Raw genomic sequence first — 20252 nt, forward strand, 5'->3', positions numbered from 1 at the left:
TTTTTTAAGTGCAGTGGAAACTATGATTGATAACAGCAAGCTGTTCATTGTCTGAGAGGGACGGGAGGAGGCAAATCTACAAGGTAAAAAAGGAAATAAATTGTTAATATGCAAATAACTTTTATTTTTAAAGAAATAATGAAAGAGCAGAATCAGGAGAAAGAAAATTAAAGCAGTTTGAAATCCACACGAGTAGTTTAACCAGCTTCCTCTGCCCTCCCAGGCTGTGCAACGTTAGTCTCGTTTTCCATATGCTGACCATGAAAAGTAATCACGTCACAAGGAGGTGCTGTAGGGGGATGAGGAGCCTTAGAGAAAAAGTCCCTGCCCTGCTTTCTCCCTGAGCCAGCCATGTGCTTCAGCCTTCTGTGCTGTGCGGCTTTTTTTTTTTTTTAATTCTGGGGAGCAGGTGAGGTGAATTTATTGGATTCCAGTTACAGGACTTTCTCCTGTGGCTGCAAAATGAGGCTTTCTCCTGGGCTTTCACTGCACGTTGTCTCTCTTTCCTTACAGGCTCCATAGACACTGAGGTCACCCAGAGTCCCAGTCATCTGGTCAAAGGAAAAGACCAGAAAGCAAAGATGGATTGTGTCCCCATAAAAGGACACTCTTATGTTTACTGGTATGGCAAGAAGCTGGAAGAAGCATTAGAATTTTTGGTTTACCTTCAGAAGGAAGACATTGTGGAAGATACAGCCATGTTTAAACAGCGATTTTCAGCTGAGTGCCCCCAAAACTCACCCTGCAGCCTGGAAATCAACTCCACCGAGGCAGCGGACTCAGCTCTGTATTTCTGCGCCAGCAGCCAGTCCACAGTGCTGCACGTCAGCTCTTCTTAGAGCACAGACTCACCGTGGACCCAGCTCAGGAAATCAGTGGTGTTGTAGGAGGGTAGGAACTAACAGATGCCCACCTTGAAAGAGCATAAACAGAAGGAAAAATCTGTAAATGGCCACACAGGATGAGCAGAAGGGGAAGTGGAAAACAGCTGGTGGGAACACAAGCCCAAGGGTGGGGCAGGAAGCTGTAAGGGGTCTCAGATTCCCCAGTTGGCAGGGTATCTGGCAAAGGAGACACAGGATGTGACCTTGATGGGTTCCTAACAATCTTTATTAAAATATGCACTCTGAGCTTTTCATCTGGCAAAGCTGTACCTTCAGGAATAAGGATAATGGCAAGTCATCTGTCTTCCCCGGGCACCCTAATCACCTGGCTCTGCACATTCATTGATCCAGACCCAGAGACTCCTCAGGGTTCATCACTGCTTCTCTCAGCTGTCCCTGCCAGAGAATCTGAGCAAGAAACTCAGCAACTCCCTTCGTCCAGATTCCTGCAATCGTGCAACTTTTAAAAGCATCTTTGAGGCATAACATACCCACAACAAAATACACCCATGTTAGGCACATACTGATGTATTTTGACAAGTTTTTACACCCATGTAACCAGCATGACAATCAAGACACAAAACATTTCCCCTTTCCCAAAACATCCCCCATAGCATTTTACTGAGGTCCTTTTAACTTCTCTCACTATTGCTTTGTATATTTTTCTTTATCAATCATGTTCTGCATGTATTTTGTTGAATTTTTCTTAGTTTTTCCTGAAATTATTTTAAGAGATATATTATGAATGCACTTTTTAATACTCATAAGGAATTTATTTATTAAAATATTTTTTGCAAAGACTTTATATTTTAATACTTTGATTTAGTCTTTACATTTCTCAGTTGATGTCTCAACCTCAGTATAGAGGTTTATAGAAAAGGACGTTTTCCAGAAGTTAGTGTTTACTGACAACCAAAACTGAGATCACAAAAATAGCCTCATTTTCTGTGTGCCCAACTGTTAGTACTGCTCTGCTTTAAAGAAAAAGAGACTAAATCAAACATATTGTTAAAGTTAAGAAGAAATATATTTTGCTTATGAAAATAAGCTAGTGAGTTAATAATTAAGGAGAATATTTGACAAAGCACATGATTTGCAAAGAAAAATGTGGATGCTGCCTCTCTGCCAGTCAATCTGTGAATACATTTCTTATTTTTCCTATCGGCCAGTTCCGCAATTAATGTTGTTAAAAGGTCTGTACTACAGAATTCCTGCAGTCTCTGTCAAAGTGCCTATGACCAGAACTAAAACAAATAGTTCTAAAATTGGTATGACACCACGTAAGACCCCAGATAGTGAAAGCAATCAAGAGAAAAAAGAACAAAGCTAGAGATACTACAATCTCTGATGTCAGTGAATGCTCAAAGCTGCAATAATTAAAACAGAATGGAACGGGTGCAAAAAGGGACACAGAACGGGGAGCCCAGAAATAAATCCAGGCTTGTATGGTCAGTTCAACTACGGCAAAGAATGCAGGAATATACAGTTTGGAAACAACTTCCTCCTCAATAAGCAGTACTAGTGAAACTGGACAACTACATAACAGAATGAAGTTAGGACATTTCCTCACCCCACACACAAATATAAACTCAAAATGGATTAAAGACCAACGTGTAAGGCCGTAAACCATAAAACTCCCAGAAGAAAACCCAGGCAGAGCATTCTTTGACATTGATTGTAGCAGTGTATCTTTTGATCTGTCTCTACAAAGAAAAGAAACAAAAGCAAAAATGAACAAATGGGACCTAATCAAGATTACAATCTTCTCACAGAAAAAAAGAAGAGACAAAAAAGTTGTCGAAACAAAAATCCAACCTGATAAATGGAAGAAAATGTTTGCAAAAAATAACACCAGTAAATCATTAATATCCAAAATATCTAAACAGTTCAGGCAATTCAATTTAAAAAACACAAAACAACCCAATTACAAACTGGGCATAAGATCTCTCATCTCCTTGCTTGGTTGCCTTGCAAACTAACCTCTTCTTGCTCCAAACATGGGCATCTAGTTCCTCTTTGTCTTCCTGTGGGTCAGCCAAGATGAACCTGGTCCAGCAGCATTGGGGATAATGATTTGCAGATATCCTGGCATGCCAGTAACTCCTTTAATAGTAAGATTTAATGTTACACTTTGTAACCCCCATAGCATCTACCACATATCCAGTATCTGTAGTTGTCTAAGTCAAACATAGCTGATGAATAAGTAAATGAATGTGACCACAATTTCTAGTCAAGACTGTGCTGAATTTCTAACCAGCAGAACAAGAGAAAAGAGTGTGAATCAGAAAAGGAGGAAAAAACTGATTAAAGACAGATGGCAAATTTAGAAGAACCAAAGGAATCTAGAGAAGTATTGCATTATTAACAACAACAAATTTAATAAGTACTGAATTTAACATGAATATAAAAAGTCAGTTTATTTCTATATTCTGGAAACAAACAGTTAAAAATATTTTTAGGGAGAGACCATTTACAAATTCTAAAATAACATAAAATACATTAAAAACAAATTGATTAGGTAAATGAGACTTTAATACAGAAAAATATTAAATCTTAAAGGAAAACATTTTAAAACTCTGAAATAAGTGAAGATTTATACCATGATCATGAAAAAATTAAAGCAGTAGTGTTTCTGCAGTATTATCTATGAATTCAATGCAGTACAAAACAAAATCACACTAGGTATTTTCATGAAATTTGATGAAAGTAAACTGAAATTTAGGTGGAATAAAGAGAATAGGGAAGATAATATTGAACAAGTAGAAAATGAGGTGGTTCCTCTTTGAATCAGCAAACCATTTCCTAATTTAGGACAATGAAAAAGGCGTACGAATTTACAAACGGAAAATCATAGACTTGAAAGGGCAGCATGCTTATGTAGGCATATTACATATGATAGAGCCAGCACTGCGTGTATGCAGAGGAATAAGGCACACACAAAATGCTCTTCTGGGACAAGTTGTTATAAAAGATCTTTAACATTAAAATTCCATACATTAAAAAACAATTAAATGCTTTAGTGCAACCTTCAAAATGTCAGCTGTGTGATAAATAACTTGTGAATTTATCCTTATGACCTTGGAGTATGAAAGCGTTGCTTATAAAGAATTAAATGTGTACACTCCATAACAAGGATGTAGACCCAACTATATTAGAAGTATCAATAAAAAACACTCCAGGCACTCTCCTGGGGTCTGTTGGCTAAGACTCGGTGTTCTCAGTGCAGGGGGCCCAGGTTCCATCCCTGGCCAGGGGACTAGACCCCACAGGCTGCAACAGTGAGCCTGTGTGCCACAGCCAAGACCCTGAGCAGCCAAAGAGATACATAAACATATTTTTAAAAAATTACAAAGAGTGAAACACAAGCCACAAAATCAAAAGGTATTAGTAACAAATGTAACTGACAAAATTCGGTAACCAGAATGTGCAAGAACCTGTTACAAATAAGTAATAGCTACCAAACCAAAAAGAAATGCGGGCATAGCAGTGTACAGAAAACACTGCTGCTGCTGCTAAGTCGCTTCAGTCATGTCCAACTCTGGGTGACCCCATAGATGGCAGCCCACTAGGCACCCCCATCCCTGGGATTCTCCAGGGAAGAACACTGGAGTGGGGTGCCATTTCCTTCTCCAATGCATGAAAGTGAAAAGTGAAAGTGAAGTCGCTCAGTCGCGTCTGACTCTTAGAGACCCCATGAACTGTAGCCTTCTAGCCTCCTCCATCCATGGGATTTTCCAGGCAAGAGTACTGGAGTGGGGTGCCATTGCTTTCTCCTACAGAAAACACTAGTGGCCTGTAAACAGAAAAAAAATATATTCAACGTCCTTAACAATCATAAAAGTGCAAACTAAGACTACAGTCAGGTACCATTTTACCCTAATAGACTGGCAAAAGAATTGTGCCAGTTGAGTCCTAGATGTGTAACACTAGAAAACACACAATAAAATGTTATTGAGATGATTTGAGTTAATTAACTTGGAAAGCATTTTGTCTCAGTATGTAAAGTTAACGTGGTGACACTAAGGCTCAATTTTTATATTCCCAGGTATAGAGAAATCTTACAACTTGGTTTATAAAGAAAGGTATGAGAATGTAGTCCCGTTTGTACTAGTACCAAAATCTAGAGGAAAAAACTACTGTGAATAAATTCAAGAATGGATAATAAATTCTGACAAACTAATAAATGGAATTCTACTTATTAATGAACTTGAATTATCTAAAATTATGTGCAAAACATGAATTATTGGCACAGACACACTATTGAATAAAAAAGAACATTACCGGAAAAAAGGATAAACAGAATGAACCCCTTAGATAATTTTCAAAGACATAAAACACTGATAAATAAATAATTTACAGATTCTTACATAAATCTAAAAGTGATAATAGAAAGTGAGTAAAAATTTGAACTTTGGGATTATGGTTACCTAGACCTGGTAGAAAAGAATGATAGAATCTAGAAAAACAACAAGGACTTAAAAATTCTCTGGGAAAATCTAGCTTCCAAACTGATTGCTTCAGGCAAGATCATTCATTTTATTACTTGACTAGATTTATTGCAGGTTCATCACAAATATTTCTTTTGTATAGTTCAAAATTTGGTTTGCTAACATAAAGTAGCTGCTATACCAATTTGTAAGTGCAGCAGAAGTTATGATTGACACACTGCAAGTTACATGGTTCATTGTCTGAGACGGAAGGGAGGAGGAGAGGGGGCAAACGCACAAATTTAAAAAGCAAATAAATTATTCATGAGAAATGACTTTATATTTAAAGAAGTGATGGAAGAGCAGAATCAGGAAACAGAAAGTCAAAGCAGGTTGGAATGCATACTGATTATTTCACAGCCTTCCTTGTCCTGTCAGCCTATGAAATATTATGGTCTCAGGTACCCGGGAACTGTGAGGACCACAGGAAGTGACCACGTCACAAGGAGGTGCTGAAGGGGGAAGAGGCGCCTGAGAGGAAATGCCACTGCCCTGCTTTCTCCTGGAGGCAGCCATGAGCCTCAGCCTCCTGTGCTGGGTGGCTCTTTTTCTCTGGGGAGCAGGTGAGGCAAATGTATTGGACTTTCTCCTATGGCTGCCAAATCAGGCTCCCTCTAAGGCTTTTTGTGAAATTTCTCTTTCCTTACAGGCTCTATGGACACTGAGGTCACCCAGAGTCCCAGTCATCTGGTCAAAGGAAAAGACCAGAAAGCAAAGATGGATTGTGTCCCCATTAAAGGACACGCTTCTGTTTACTGGTATCACAAGAAGCTGGAAGCATTTGAGTTTTTGGTTTATTTGTTGAATGGAAAAATTACAGAAGATACAGCCATGTTCAAACATCGATTTTCAGCTGAGTGCCCCCAAAACTCACCCTGCAGCCTGGAAATCAACTCCACCGAGCCAGCGGACTCAGCTCTGTATTTCTGTGCCAGCAGCCAGTCCACAGTGCTGCACGTCAGCTCTTCTTCGAACACAAACTCACCATGGACCCAGCTCAGGAAATCAGTGGTGTCGTAGGAGGGTAGGAACTAACAGAAACCCACCTTGAAAGAGCATAAACCAGATGGACAAATCTGTAAATGGCCACACAGGATGAGCAGAAGGGGAGGTGGAAAACAGCTGGTGGGAACGCAAACCCAAGGAAGAGGAAGGAAGCTGTAAGGGGTCTCAGTTCCCCAGTTTGCAGAGTATCTGGCAAAGGAGACACAGGATGTGACCTTGATGGGTTTCTAACCACCTTTATTAAAACATGCTGCTAAGTTACTTCAGTCGTGTCCAACTCTGTGCGACCCCATAGACGGCAGCCCACTAGGCTCCCCCATCCCTGGGATTCTCCAGGCAAGAACACTGCAGTGGGTTGCCATTTCCTTCTCCAATGCATGAAAGTGAAAAGTGAAAGTGAAGTCGCTCAGTCGTGTGCAACCCTCAGAGATCCCATGGACTGCAGCCTACCAGGCTCCTCCATCCATGGGATTTTCCAGGCAACAGTACTGGAGTGGGGTGCCATTGCCTTCTCCGATTAAAACATGCCATTCCGTGCTTTTCATCTGGCAAAACTGTGGCTTCAGACATAGGGATAATCGGCAGGTCACCTGTCTTCCGTGGGGACCCTGATCACCTGGCTCAGTACACTCATTGCTCCAGACCCAGAGACTGCTCAGGGTTCATGGCTGCTTCTCATCTGTCCATGACAGAGCAACTGAGAAGAAAAATCAGCATCTCCCTTCAACCAGATTCCTGCAATTGTGCAATTTTAAAAGCAACTTTGAGGCATAACATACCAAAACAAAATGCACCAATTTAGGTCCGTATTTCAGTACATTGTGACAAGTTTATAACCCATGCAACCAGCATGAGAATCAAGACACAGACTACTTCCCCCTCCCCCAAAATCCCTCCATGCTATTTTACTAAGGTCTTTGTAACTTCTTTTACCATTCTTTGTAGCATATTAAAATGCAGAGACATTACTTTGCCAACAAAGTTCTGTCTAGTCAAGGCTATGGCTTTTCCAGTGGTCATGTATGGATGTGAGAGTTGGACTGTGAAGAAAGCTGAGCGCTGAAGAATTAATGTTTTTGAACTGTGGTGTTGGAGAACTCTTCAGAGTCCCATGGACTGCAAGGAGATCCAACCAGTCCATCCTAAAGGAGATCAGTCCTGGGTATTCATTGGAAGGACTGATGCTGAAGCTGAAACTCCAATACTGTGGCTACCTCATGCAAAGAGTTGACTCATTGGAAAAGACTCTGATGCTGGGAGGGATTGGGGGCAGGAGGAAAAAAGGACGACAGAGGATGAGATGGCTGGATGGCATCATCAACACAATGGACGTGAGTTTGAGTGAACTCCAGGAGTTGGTGATGGACAGGAAGGCCTATCATGCTGCAAATCATGGAGTCACAGAGTCGGACATGACTGAGCGACTGAACTGAACTGAACTGAACCATTGCTTTGTATATTTTTTATTGACAATGTCTAGCACATATTTTGTTGAAATTTTTTTTTTTACTTTTCTCCAAATTTTTTTAAGACACGTATTATGAATTTACTTTGTAATATTCATATGGAATTTATTTATTAAAATATATCTTCCAAGACTTTGCATTATCCCACTTTGATTTAGTCTTTACATTTCTCAATTGATGTCTCAACCACAATATATTATAGAAAAACACCTTCTCCAGAAATAAGTGTTCACCAGCAACCATACCTGAGATCATAAGAGCAGCCTCATTTTCTGTGTGCCTGTTAGTATTGTTCTGCTTTAAAGTAAAAGAAACTGATTCAACCATACTGGAAGAGTTAAGAAGAGATACATTTTGCTTTTGAAAACAAACCAGTGAGTTAACTATATTTAAGGAGTTCTTTGACTGCAAAGCACATGACTTGCAAAGAAGATTTTCAGTTGTTGCATCTCCGCTGGTCAAGTCTGTGAATTCATTTCTTGTTCCTCTCATGGGCCATTTCTAAAATTAATATTGCTAAAAGGTCTGTACTACAGATTTAATGCAGTCCCTATCGAAATGCCTACAACAATTTTCACAGAACTAGACCAAATAGTTCTAAAATTTATGCAAAAGACACAGAAGACCCCAGATAGTAAAGAGCATTCAAGAGAATAAAAAAATGCCCACAAAGCTAAAGGTGTCATACTCTCTGATTTCAGTCAATATAGTTAATACAGAGCTATAATAATCAAAACAGAATGGTGTTGCCACAAAAATGGACATACAATCGAGAGTCTAGAAATAAACCCACAAAAACACAGTCAGTGAAACTATGACAAGGAATGCAAGAATATACACTTTAAAAAAGATTGTCTTCAATAAGTAGTACTGGTAAAACTGGACAGCTCCATAAAAGAATGGAATTAGAATGTTTTCACACACCACACACTTATATAAACTCAAATGGATTAAAGACTGACATGCAGGCCAGGAACAGCAAAACTCCTAGAAGAAAACACAGTCAGAATGCTCTTTGACATCTATTGTAGCAACGCATATTCAGATCTGTCTCACTGGGGAAGGAAAACAAAAGCAAATATATGCAAATGCAATTGAATTAACCTTAAAATCTTCTTACAGCAAAAACAAACAAACAAAAGAGAACCACTGACGAAAGAAAAAGATAACGTGCTGAATAGAAGAAAATATATGCAAACAAAGTAATAGTAAACCATTAATATTCAAAATATATAAACAGGCAACTCAATATGAAAAACACAAACAACACAATTTTAAAAATGGGCAGAGGATCTTTCATCTGTCTTCCTGATTGCTTTGCAGATAAATCCCTTCCCTGACGCAAATGGGCTTCCCTTGTGGCTCAGTTGGTAAAGAATCCACCTGTAATGCAGGAGACCCCAGTTCAAGTCCTGGGTAGGGAAGATCTGCTGGAGAAGGCATAGGCTACCCACTCAAGTCTTCTTGGGCTTCCCTGGTGGCTCAGCTGGTAAAGAATTCACCTGCAATGTGGGAGACCAGGGTTTGATCCCTGGTCTGGGAAGATCCCCTAGAGAAGGGAACGACCCACTCCAGTATTCTGGCCTGGAGAATTCCACGAACTGTATAGTCCATGGGGTCGCAAAGAGTTGGACATTTCTGAGCGACTTTCACTCTCACTTTCTGCAGCAAACCTGGGCATCTCGTGTTTTGGCTTCATGTGGGTCAGCCAAGATGAACCTCACTAGTGGTCAAGAACCTGCCTGCCAATGCAGGAGATGTAAGAGACATTCGTCTGATCTCTGGGCAGGGAAGATCCCCTGGAAGAGGGCAAGGCAACCCACTCTGGTATTCTTGTCTCGAGAATTCCATGGGCAGAGGAGCCTGGCACACTACAGTCCATGGGTGGCAAAGAGTCAGACACGACAGACCATCATTTTCCCTTTCACTTGGCATGTGGATAACTCCTTTAATAGCAGGATGTAATCTCATACCTTGTAACCCTCATAGCATCTACCACATATTTAGTACCTGTAGTTCTCCGAGTCAAATATAATTGATAAATAAGTAAATGAATGGCACTAGTATTTCTAGTGAAGATTTTGCCAAATTCCAGCCAGTAGAACAAGAAAAAAGGCTGAGAATGAGAAAAAGAGGGGAAGAAAAGTTTTAAAACACAGATGGCAAGTTTAGAAGAAGAACCAAAGGAATCTAAAGATGCAATGCATTCTTATTAATAACAGATTTAATAAGCTTATTGAATTTAACATAAATATAAAAACTTTATTCCATATGTTATCAACAGTTAAAATATTTTTTAAAGAGAGATGATTTAAAAATTCTAATGTAACATATAAAATACATAAAAATAAATCTATTAAGTAAATGAGACTGTAATTCAGAAAGGGATTAAATTTTAGAGGAAAACATTAAAAAAATCTGAAATAAGTGAAAATGTATAACATGATCATGAATCAGTAAAACCAATGGTAAGAGTGTTCCTAATTTTGCACTATCAACTGTTTGTTCAGGGTTGTACAAAATCATGAAAGATATTTTCACAAAATTTGATGAAAGTCATCTGAAATTTAAGTGGTCAACACAGAGAAAAGAGAAAGTAATGTTGAACAGGGACAAAGTAAGCTGATTTCTCCTTGAACTATCAAATCATTTCTTAATTTAGGATAATGAAAAAGGCATAAATAAACAGACAAACGAAAATCATGGATTTAAAAGGGGAACAATGTTAAGCTGGATCATAAGAAAAGCAAAAGAGCTCCAGAAAAACATCTATTTCTGCTTTATTGACTATGCCAAAGCCTTTGACTGCATGGATCACAATAAACTGTGGAAAATTCTGAAAGAGATGGTAATCCCAGACCACCTGACCTGCCTCTTGAGAAACCTGTATGCAGATCAGGAAGCAACAGTTAGAACTGGACATGGAACAACAGACTGGTTCCAAATATGAAAAGGAGTACGTCAAGGCTGTATATTGTCACCCTGCTTATTTCACTTCTATGCAGAGTACATCATGAGAAAAGCTGGGCTGGAAGAAGCACAAGCTGGAATCAAGATTGCCGGGAGAAATATCAATAACCTCAGATATGCAGATGACATCACCCTTATGGCAGAAACTGAAGAGGAACTAAAAAGCCTCTTGTTGAAAGTGAAGGAGGAGCGTGAAAAAGTTGGCTTAAAGCTTAACATTCTGAAAACGAAGATCATGGCATCTGGTCCCATCACTTCATGGCAAATAGATGGGAAAACTGTGGAAACAGTGTCGGCCTTTATTTTTCTGGGCTACAAAATCACTGCAGATGGTGATTGCAGCCATGAAATTAAAAGACGCTTACTCCTTGTAAGGAAAGTTATGAGCAACCTAGACAGCATTTTAAAAAGAAGAGACATCAGTTTGCCAACAAACGTCCATCTAGTGAAGGCTATGGCTTTTCCAGTGGTCATGTATGGATGTGAGAGTTGGAGTATAAAGAAAGCAGAGCTCTGAAGAATTGATGCTTTTCAACTGTGGTGTTGGAGAAGAGTCTTGAGAGTCCCTTGGACTGCAAGGAGATGTAACCAATCCATCCTAAAGAAGATCAGTCCTGGGTGTTCATTGGAAGGACTGATGTTGAAGCTGAAACTCCAATACTTTGGCCACCTCATGGGAAGAGCTGACTCATTTGAAAAGACCCTGATGCTGGGAAAGATTGAGGGCAGGAGGAGAAGGGGACGACAGAGGATGAGATGATTGGATGGCATCACCGACTTGATGGATATGGGTTTGGGTGGACTCTGGGAGTTGGTGATGGACAGGGAGGCCTGGTGTGCTGTGATTCATGCGGTTGCAAAGAGTTGGACATGACTGAGTGACTGAACTGAACTGAACTGGTGTTTAAGTAGGCATTTTATATATGATAGAGCCCTCACTGGAGGTTTGCAGGGGAATAATGCAATGTTCTTCTGGGACAAGCTGTTCTTCACAGAAATAAGGATGGATTTAAATTCATTTCCACAGCCTAAGCAAAGATAATCATTATTAAAGAATCAAATGCATACACACAAGTGTAAAATGTTAGCTGTCTGGTAAATAACTGGTAAGTATATCTTTATGATCTTGGGGTACAAGAACATAATTATAAAGAATTAAATGTATACCCTCCCCAAAGAGAATGTAGACTCAACTATATTAGGAATACCAACTAAAAAAAAAGGCATTACAAAGAGTGAAAGACAAGTGACTGATTGAACAGATATTAGCAGCACGTGTAACTGACAAAGTTTGCTATCAGGACTATGTAAGGAATTGTTACAAGTAAGTAATAGCTGAACATTCAAAAAGAAATATGGTCAAACGACAGTGTACTAAAAACACTAGTGGCCTATAAACATAAAAAATATATTCAATCAAAAAGTAAGAGAATTATAGAAAAAGGTCTACTTCAGTTTCACTGACTACACTAAAGCCTTCAACTCTGTGGATCACAACAAACTGTGCAAAATTCTGAAAGAAATGGGACTACCAGACCACCTGATCTGCCTCCTAAGAAACCTGTATGTATGTCAAGAAGCAACAGTTAGAACTGGACATGGAACAACAGACTGGTTGAGAATTGGGAAAGGAGTACATCAAGGCCGTAGATTGTCACCCTGTTTATTTAACTTATATGCAGAGTACATCATGTGAAATGCTGGGCTGGATGAAGCACAAGCTGAAGTCAAAATTTCTGGGAGAAATATCAATAACCTCAGATATGCGGATGATACCACCCTTATAGCAGAAAGCGAAGAGGAGCTAAAGCGCCCCTTGATGAAAATGAAAGAGGAGAGTGAAAACATTGGCTTAAAACTCAACATTCAAAAAACTAAGATCATGGCATTCGGTCCCATCACTTCCTGGCAGATAGATGGGGAAACAATGGAAACAGTGACAGACCTTATTTTCTGGGCTCCAAAATCAGAGCAGATAGTGACTGCAGCCATGAAATTAAAAGACTCTTAACTCCTTGGAAGAAAAGCAGTGACCAACCTAGACAGAATATTAAAAAGCAGAGGCGTTTACTTTGCCAACAAAGCTCTGTCTAGTCAAAGCTATGGTTTTTCCAGTAGTCATGTATGGTTGTGAGAGTTGGACCATAAAGAAGGCTGAGCACCAAAGAATTGATGCTTTTAAGCTGTGGTGTTGGGGAAGACTCTTGAGAGTCCCTTGGATTGCAAGGAAATCAAACTGGTCAATCGTAAAGGAAATCAGTCCTGAATATTTATTGGAAGGACTGATGTTGAAGCTGAAGCTCCAACACTTTGGCTACCTGATATGACGCCCTGACTCATTGGAAAAGACCCTGATTCTGGGAAAGATTGAAGGCAGTAGGAGAAGGGGATGACAGAGGATGGCATAGTTGGATGGCATCACCAACTCAATGGACATGAGTTTGAACAAGCTCTGGGAGTTGGTGATGGACAGGGAGGTCTGGTATGCTGCAGTCCATGGGGTCACAAAGAGTCAGACATGACTGAGTGACTGAACTGATTTAAACTGAAAAATCATAAAAATGCTAACTAAAACTGAAGTGATATATCATTTTATCCTAATAGACTGACAAAGTTAAAAGAACATAAGTGACAGGACTTCCATGGCGTCTAGTGGTTAAGATTCTGGGCTCCCCTTCGGGGGAGGGGAGTGGGCTGGTTCTACTCCTGTTCAGGGTACTAATAAACTGCATGCCACTGGGCACAGCCAGAAATTTAAAAAATTAGAAAGAATAGTACCAATTGAATTTTAGATGTGCAACCCTAGAAAACACACAACAGTTGTTGGGATTATTTATCTGGCTTAATTTGGAGCTTCCATGGGGCTACCCTCATGGCTCAGATGGTAAAGCATCTGCCTGCAATGCTGGAGACCAGGGTTCAATCCCTGGGTTGGGAAGATCCCCTGGAGAAGGAAATGGCAGCCCACTCCAGTATTCTTGCCTGAAAAATCCCAGGGACAGAGGAACCTGGTGGGCTACAGTCCGTGGGGTCACAAAGAGTCAGACATGACTGAGGGAATGAGCAGGCATGCACATATTAGCAGAAGTGAATTATATAAAATTATCTGCAAAAACATAAATTATTATCACAGACATAAAACTGAATAAAAATATGACACAGTAAAAGTATAAACAGAATAAATCCCTTAGATAAATTTCAAAGACATAAAACACTGGTGAAAATATAATTTACAGATTCTTGCTGCTGCTGCTAAGTCGCTTCAGTCGTGTCCGACTCTGTGCGACCCCATAGACGGCAGCCCACCAGGCTCCCTCGTCCCTGGGATTCTCCAGGCAAGAACACTGGAGTGGGTTGCCATTTCCTTCTCCAATGCATGAAAGTGAAAAGTGAAAGTGAAGTCATTCAGTCGTGTTCGACTCTTAGCGACCCCATGGACTGACTGCAGCCTACCAGGCTCCTCAAACTGATAATGGAAGGAAAGTGAGTAAAAACTTTAACTTTAGGATTATGTTTTCCTAGACCCAGTAGAGAAAGAGTGATAAAATCTGGAAAAATAACACAGGGACGTAAAAATTCTCAGAGAAAATCTGTCTCCTAAGCTAACAGTTTCAGACTAGATGACTCATTTTATTATTTCTCTAGAAGCTTTATATATTCATCACAAATATTTCTTTTGTATAGTTCAAAATTTGGCTTGTTCGTATAAGGTGGCTGCTGTATTCATTTGTAAGTGCAGTGGAAGCCAAGACTGACATACAGCAAGTTGTGTGGTTCATTGCCTGAGAGGGAAGGGAGGAGGGGAGGAGGCAAACCGACAAGATGAAAAGCAAGTAAGTTATTGATGTGCAACTGATTTTCATTTTTGAAGAAATGATGAAAGAGCAGAATCAGGAAAAAGACAATTGAAGCCATCTGAAATCCACACCAGTTGTTTCACCAGCTTTCCCTGCCCTCCCAGTCTATGAAAAGCCAGCATCTCAAGTACACGGGGACTGTGATGACCACAGGAAGCAACCACGTGACAAGGAGGTGCTGAAGGGGGATGAGGCCCTGAGAGGAAAAGCCACTGCGCTGCTTTCTCCCTGAGCCAGCCATGTGCCTTGGCCTCCTGTGCTATGTGGCTCTTTTATTCTGGGGAGCAGGTGAGGTGAATTAACTGGATTCTAGATTAAGGACTTTCTCCTGAGGCTGCAAAATCAGGCTCCTTCCAGGGCTTTTTCTTCACTTTTTTCTCTTTTCTCACAGGCTCCATGGACACTGAGGTCACCCAGAGTCCCAGTCATCTGGTCAAAGGAAAAGACCAGAGAGCAAAGATGGATTGTGTCCCCAAAGAAGGACACACTTATGTTTACTGGTATCGTAAGAAGCTGGACGAAGCATTAGAGTTTTTGGTTCACTTACAGGATGAAGAAATTATAGAAGATACAGCCATGTTCAAACAGAGATTTTCAGCTGAGTGCCACCAAAACTCACCCTGCAGCCTGGAAATCAACTCCACCAAGGCAGCGGACTCGGCTCTGTATTTCTGTGCCAGCAGCCAGTCCACAGTGCTGCACGTCAGCTCTTCTTAGAACACAAACTCACCGTGGACCCAGCTCAGGAAATCAGTGGTGTGGTAGGAGGGTAGGAACTAACAGAAACCCACCTTGAAAGAGCATAAAGAAGAAGGAAAAACCTGTAAATGGCAACACAGGATGAGCCGAAGGGGAGGTAGAAAATAACTGGTGGGAACACAAACCCAAGAAAGGGGCAGGAAGCTGTACAGCGGTCTCAGATTCTCCAGTTTGCAGGGTATCTGGCAAAGGAGACACAGGATGTGACGAAAAGAAAACAAAAGCAAGAATGATCAAGTGGAAACTTATTAAGCATAAAACTTTCTTACAGCTGAAAACAAACAAACAAAATGTTGACAAAACAAAGACAGCCTGCTGAATGGGAGAAAATATTTGCAAATGATATAACCAGCAAAGCATTAATATCCAAAATTTTCATACTAAGTTCAATCAATTCAATATGTAAAGCAAAAACAACACCAAAAAAAATGGCAGAAGATCTCTCATCTTCTTGCTTGGCTGTCTGCTTTGAAAACAAACCTCTTCTCTCCCACAAACCTGGGCATCTCTTATTTTGGCTTTCCTGTGGGTCAGTCAAGAAGAACCTGGTCCAGTAACAGTTGGGAGAATGATTTGCAAATATCCTGGCATGCCAATAACTCCTCTAATAGCAGGACCTAATCTTACACTTTTTAACCCTCCGTAGCATCCACCTCATATCTACTACCTGTAGCTCTCTGGGTCAAACAGAATTGACAAGTAAGTAAATGAAGTCCACCACTTATTTCTGGTCATGATTATGCTGAATATCTAGCCAATAGAACTAGAAAACAGGGTGCGAATGAGGAAAGGAACAAAGAAATGATTAAAGACAGATGGAAAATTGAGAAGAACCAAAGGAATCTAAAGAAGCATTGCATTATTAATAACAACAAATTTAATAAATTGACTGAATTTAACATAAACTTAAAAAGTCAATTTATTGCCATATATTAGCAAGAAACAGTCAAAAATATATTTTTTAAGGAGAGAGATCATTTACAAATTATAACAACATATAAAATATGTTAAAATCTATTAGGTAAATGATTATTTAATTCAGAAAAGTATTACATTTTAGGGAAAACATTTAAAAAACCTGAAACAAGTGAAGCTATACACCACGATCATGAAAAAGCTAAACCAATAGAAAGAGTATTCCTGTTTTTGTACTATCATCTATGCATTCAATGCAGCACTAATCAAAATCAGAAAAGATATTCTCATGAAATTTGATGAAAGTCACTGAAATTTAGGCAAAGAGAGAGAATAGGGAAGATAATGTTACGATTACCAAGATAGGTAGAGAAAGAAAGCTAAGAATCTAGAAAAATAACACAGAGACTTGAAAATTCTCAGTGAAAGTCTGTTTCCTAAACTGATTGTTCCAGGCAAGATCATTCATTTTGTTTTTTCTCTAGATGTGTTGCATGTTCATCACATATTTGTAGAGCTCAACATTTGTTTTTTTTTAACATAAAGTAGCTGCTATATGATTTTGTAAATGCAACAGAAGCTGTGATTGACATATAGCAAAGAGAATCGTTCATGGCCTAAGAGGGCAGGGAGGAGGGGAAAAGGCAAATTGACAAGTTAAAAAAGAAAATAAATCACTAATGTGAAATGACTTACATTCTTTAAAGACTGATGAGAGAGAAGAATCAGGAAAAAAGAAAAATAAAGCAGTTTCAAATTCAAACTAGTTGTTTCCCCAGCTTTTTCTGCCCTCTCAGTCTATGAAATGTTAGAGACTCATGTACACAGGGGCTATAATGACCACGTGAACCCACCACGTCACAAGGAGTTGCTGAAGGAGGATGAGCACCTTAGGGAAAAAGTCACCACCCTGCTTTCTCCTGAGCCAGAATGTGCTTCAGCCTCCTGTGCTGTGCAGCTTTTTTTTTTCTTCTGGGGAGCAGGTAAGTCCCTGTTGTGAAGCTGTTGGATTCCAATCTCAGGACTTTCTCCTGCGGCTGCAAAATCAGCCTTTCTCCTGGGCTTTCATTGCACTTACTGTCTCATTCCTCACAGGCTCCGTGGACACTGAGGTCATCCAGAGTCCAGGTCATCTGGTCAAAGGAAAAGGCCAGAAAGCAAAGATGGATTGTGTCCCCATAAAAGGACATATTAATGTTTACTGGTATCACAAGAAGCCAGAAGGAGCATTTGAATTTTTGATTTACTTAAAGAATCAAGATATCAATTGTGGAAGATACAGAAGTATTTGAACAGCGATTTTTGACTCCGTTGCCCCAAAACTCACCCTGCAGCCTGGAAATCAACTCCACCGAGGCAGAGGACTCGGCTCTGTATTTCTGTGCCAGCAGCCAGTCCACAGTGCTGCACGTCAGCTCTTCTTAGAGCACAAACTCACCATGGACCCAGCTCAGGAAATCAGTGGTGTCGTAGGAGGGTAGGAACTAACGGAAACCCACCTTGAAAGAGCATAAAGCAGAAGGAAAAATCTGAAAATGGCCACACAGTATGAGCAGAAGGGAAGACGGAAAACAGCTGGTGGGAACACAAACCCAAGAATGGGAAAGAAAGCTGTAAGGGGACTCAGATTCCCCAGTTCGCAGGGTATCTGGCAAAAGAGACACAGGATGTGACCTTGCTGGGTTCCTAACAATCTTTATTAAGACATGTAATTTTGAGCTTTTCACTTGGCAAAACTGTGCCTTCAGAAATAATCAGCAGGGGCACCCTGATCGCCTTGCTCAGCACATTCATTGATCCAGACCCAGGGACTCCTTAGGGGTTCATGGCTGCTTCTCTCAGCTGTCCCTGCCAGAGGAGCTGAGCAAGAAACTCAGCAACTCCCTAGGTCCTGAATACTACAATTACACAAGCTTTAAAAGCAACAACTCTGCAATAAAATGCACCCAATTTGAGTGTGTGTTTCAATATTTTTGAGGAGATTTTACACCTGTATAGATAGCTGGCTGGAGAAGGCAATGGCACCCTACTCCAATACTCTTGCCTGGAAAGTCCCATTGACGGAGGAGCCTGGTAGGCTGCAGTCCATGGGGTTGCTAGGAGTCCGACATGACTGAGCGACTTCACTTTCACTTTTCACTTTCATGCACTGGACAAGGAAATGGCAACCCACTCCAGTGTTCTTGCCTGGAGAATCCCAGGGATTGGGGAGCCTGATGAGCTGCTGTCTATGTGGTCACACAGAGTCAGACACGACTGAAGCGATTTATCAGCATAGGTAGCTGGCATGACAATCAAGACACAGAATACTTCTCCCTCCCCTAAAAGTCCCTCCTTGCTGTTTTATTGAGGTCTTTTTAAGTTCTTTAAGATTGGCTTCTTAGTTTTTAATCATAAGATCATAGCATCCAATCCCATCACTTCATGGCTAATAGATGAGGAAAAATTGGAAACAGTGAAAGACTTTATTTTCTTGGGCTCCCAAATCACTGCAGATGGTGACTGAAGGCATGAAATTAAAAGACACTTGCTCCTTGGAACAAAAGGTATGACAAACCTAGACAGTGTATTAAAAAGCAGACATCACTTTGCTGACAAAGGTCCATATTGTCCAACTATGGTTTTTCAATATTCATGTACAGATGTGAGTTGAACCACAAAGAAGTCTGAGAGCCAAAGAATTGATGCTTTTGAAATGTGGTGCTGGAGAAAACTCTTGAGAGTCCTTTGGACAGCAAGGAAATCAAACCAATCAATCCTAAATGAAATCAACTCTGAATATTCATTGGAAGGAATAATACTAAAGTTGAAGCTCCAAGAGTTTGGTCTTTTGATGTGAAAAGCCGACTCATTGGGAAAGACCCTAATGCTGAGAAAGATTGAAGGCAGCAGGAGAAGGGGATGACAGAGGATGAGATGGTTGGATGGCATCACCGACTCAGTGGGCATGAGTTTGAGTAAACTCCAGGAGTTGGTGATGGAAAGGGGGCCTGGTGTGCTGCAGTCCATGGGCTTTCGCAAAGAGTTGGACACAACTCAGCGACTGAACTGAACTGATGCTAACTCATGAAACTGTGTACATTAATATGTGCAGTTTTGGTACATAAATGATAGCTCAATGAAGCTGTTAAAAATAATTAGAAAGTAAGTAAATCTAGGGCTTCCCTGATAGCTCAGTTGGTAATAATCGCCTTCAATGCACGGAGACCCCGGTTCGATTCCTGGGTCAGGAAGATCCGCTGGAGAAGGGATAGGCTACCCACTCCAGTATTCTTGGACTACCCTTCTGGCTCAGCTGGTAAAGAATCTACCTGCAATGTGGAAGACCTGGGTTCAACGCTGGGTTGGGAGGAAGCTGTTAAAATAAATAAAGGGCAAGTAAATGTAATTCAAGCCAAAAGGGCTGCTTAGAACAGTGTGTGTATGCTTGCTCAGACGTGTCCCACTCTTTGCAACACCATGGACTGTAGTCCCACCAGGCTCTTCTGTCTGTGGATTTTCCAGGCAAGAATACTGGAGTGGGTTGCCATTTCCTTCTCCAGTTCATGAAAGTGAAAAGTGAAAGTAAAGTTGCTCATATCATGTCTGACTCTTCACGACCACCAGGACTGTAGCCTACCAGGCACCTCTGTCCATGGGATATTCCAGCAAGAGTACTGGAGTGGTGTTGCCATTGCCATTTCCAGATAAGAGTGCAAAGGCCATAAGCTAGGTAAACAATATTCTTTCTAATGAACGGTGCTAGGAAAACTGGATACCATGTACAAAAGAATACAGTTGTGTTCCCTTCCTCATACCATAGACAAAAATTCACTCAAATGTATCAAAGAGCTAAGTATAAGAGCTGGAGATTATTCTTAGAAGAAAACAAAGGTATAAATCTTCATGATGATGAAATGGCATGATGAT

At 40.4% G+C, this 20252-nt stretch overlaps 1 pseudogene and 2 gene segments (V, D, J or C); all 3 read left to right on the forward strand.

Moving 5' to 3' along the window:
* Positions 1–5567: 5567 nt before the first annotated feature.
* On the forward strand, positions 5568–6684 carry LOC123466079. The segment is given in 2 exon segments: positions 5568–5934; positions 6021–6684. Coding segments are annotated over 2 exon segments (453 nt in total).
* A 7988-nt stretch (positions 6685–14672) lies between these two features.
* LOC123466095 lies at positions 14673–15800 on the forward strand. The segment is given in 2 exon segments: positions 14673–14957; positions 15061–15800. Coding segments are annotated over 2 exon segments (375 nt in total).
* A 1473-nt stretch (positions 15801–17273) lies between these two features.
* LOC123466099 lies at positions 17274–18298 on the forward strand (annotated as a pseudogene).
* Positions 18299–20252: the final 1954 nt, after the last annotated feature.

Source organism: Bubalus bubalis, chromosome 8 (assembly GCF_019923935.1).
Source record: "Bubalus bubalis isolate 160015118507 breed Murrah chromosome 8, NDDB_SH_1, whole genome shotgun sequence".
NCBI classification, from domain to species: domain Eukaryota; kingdom Metazoa; phylum Chordata; class Mammalia; order Artiodactyla; family Bovidae; genus Bubalus; species Bubalus bubalis.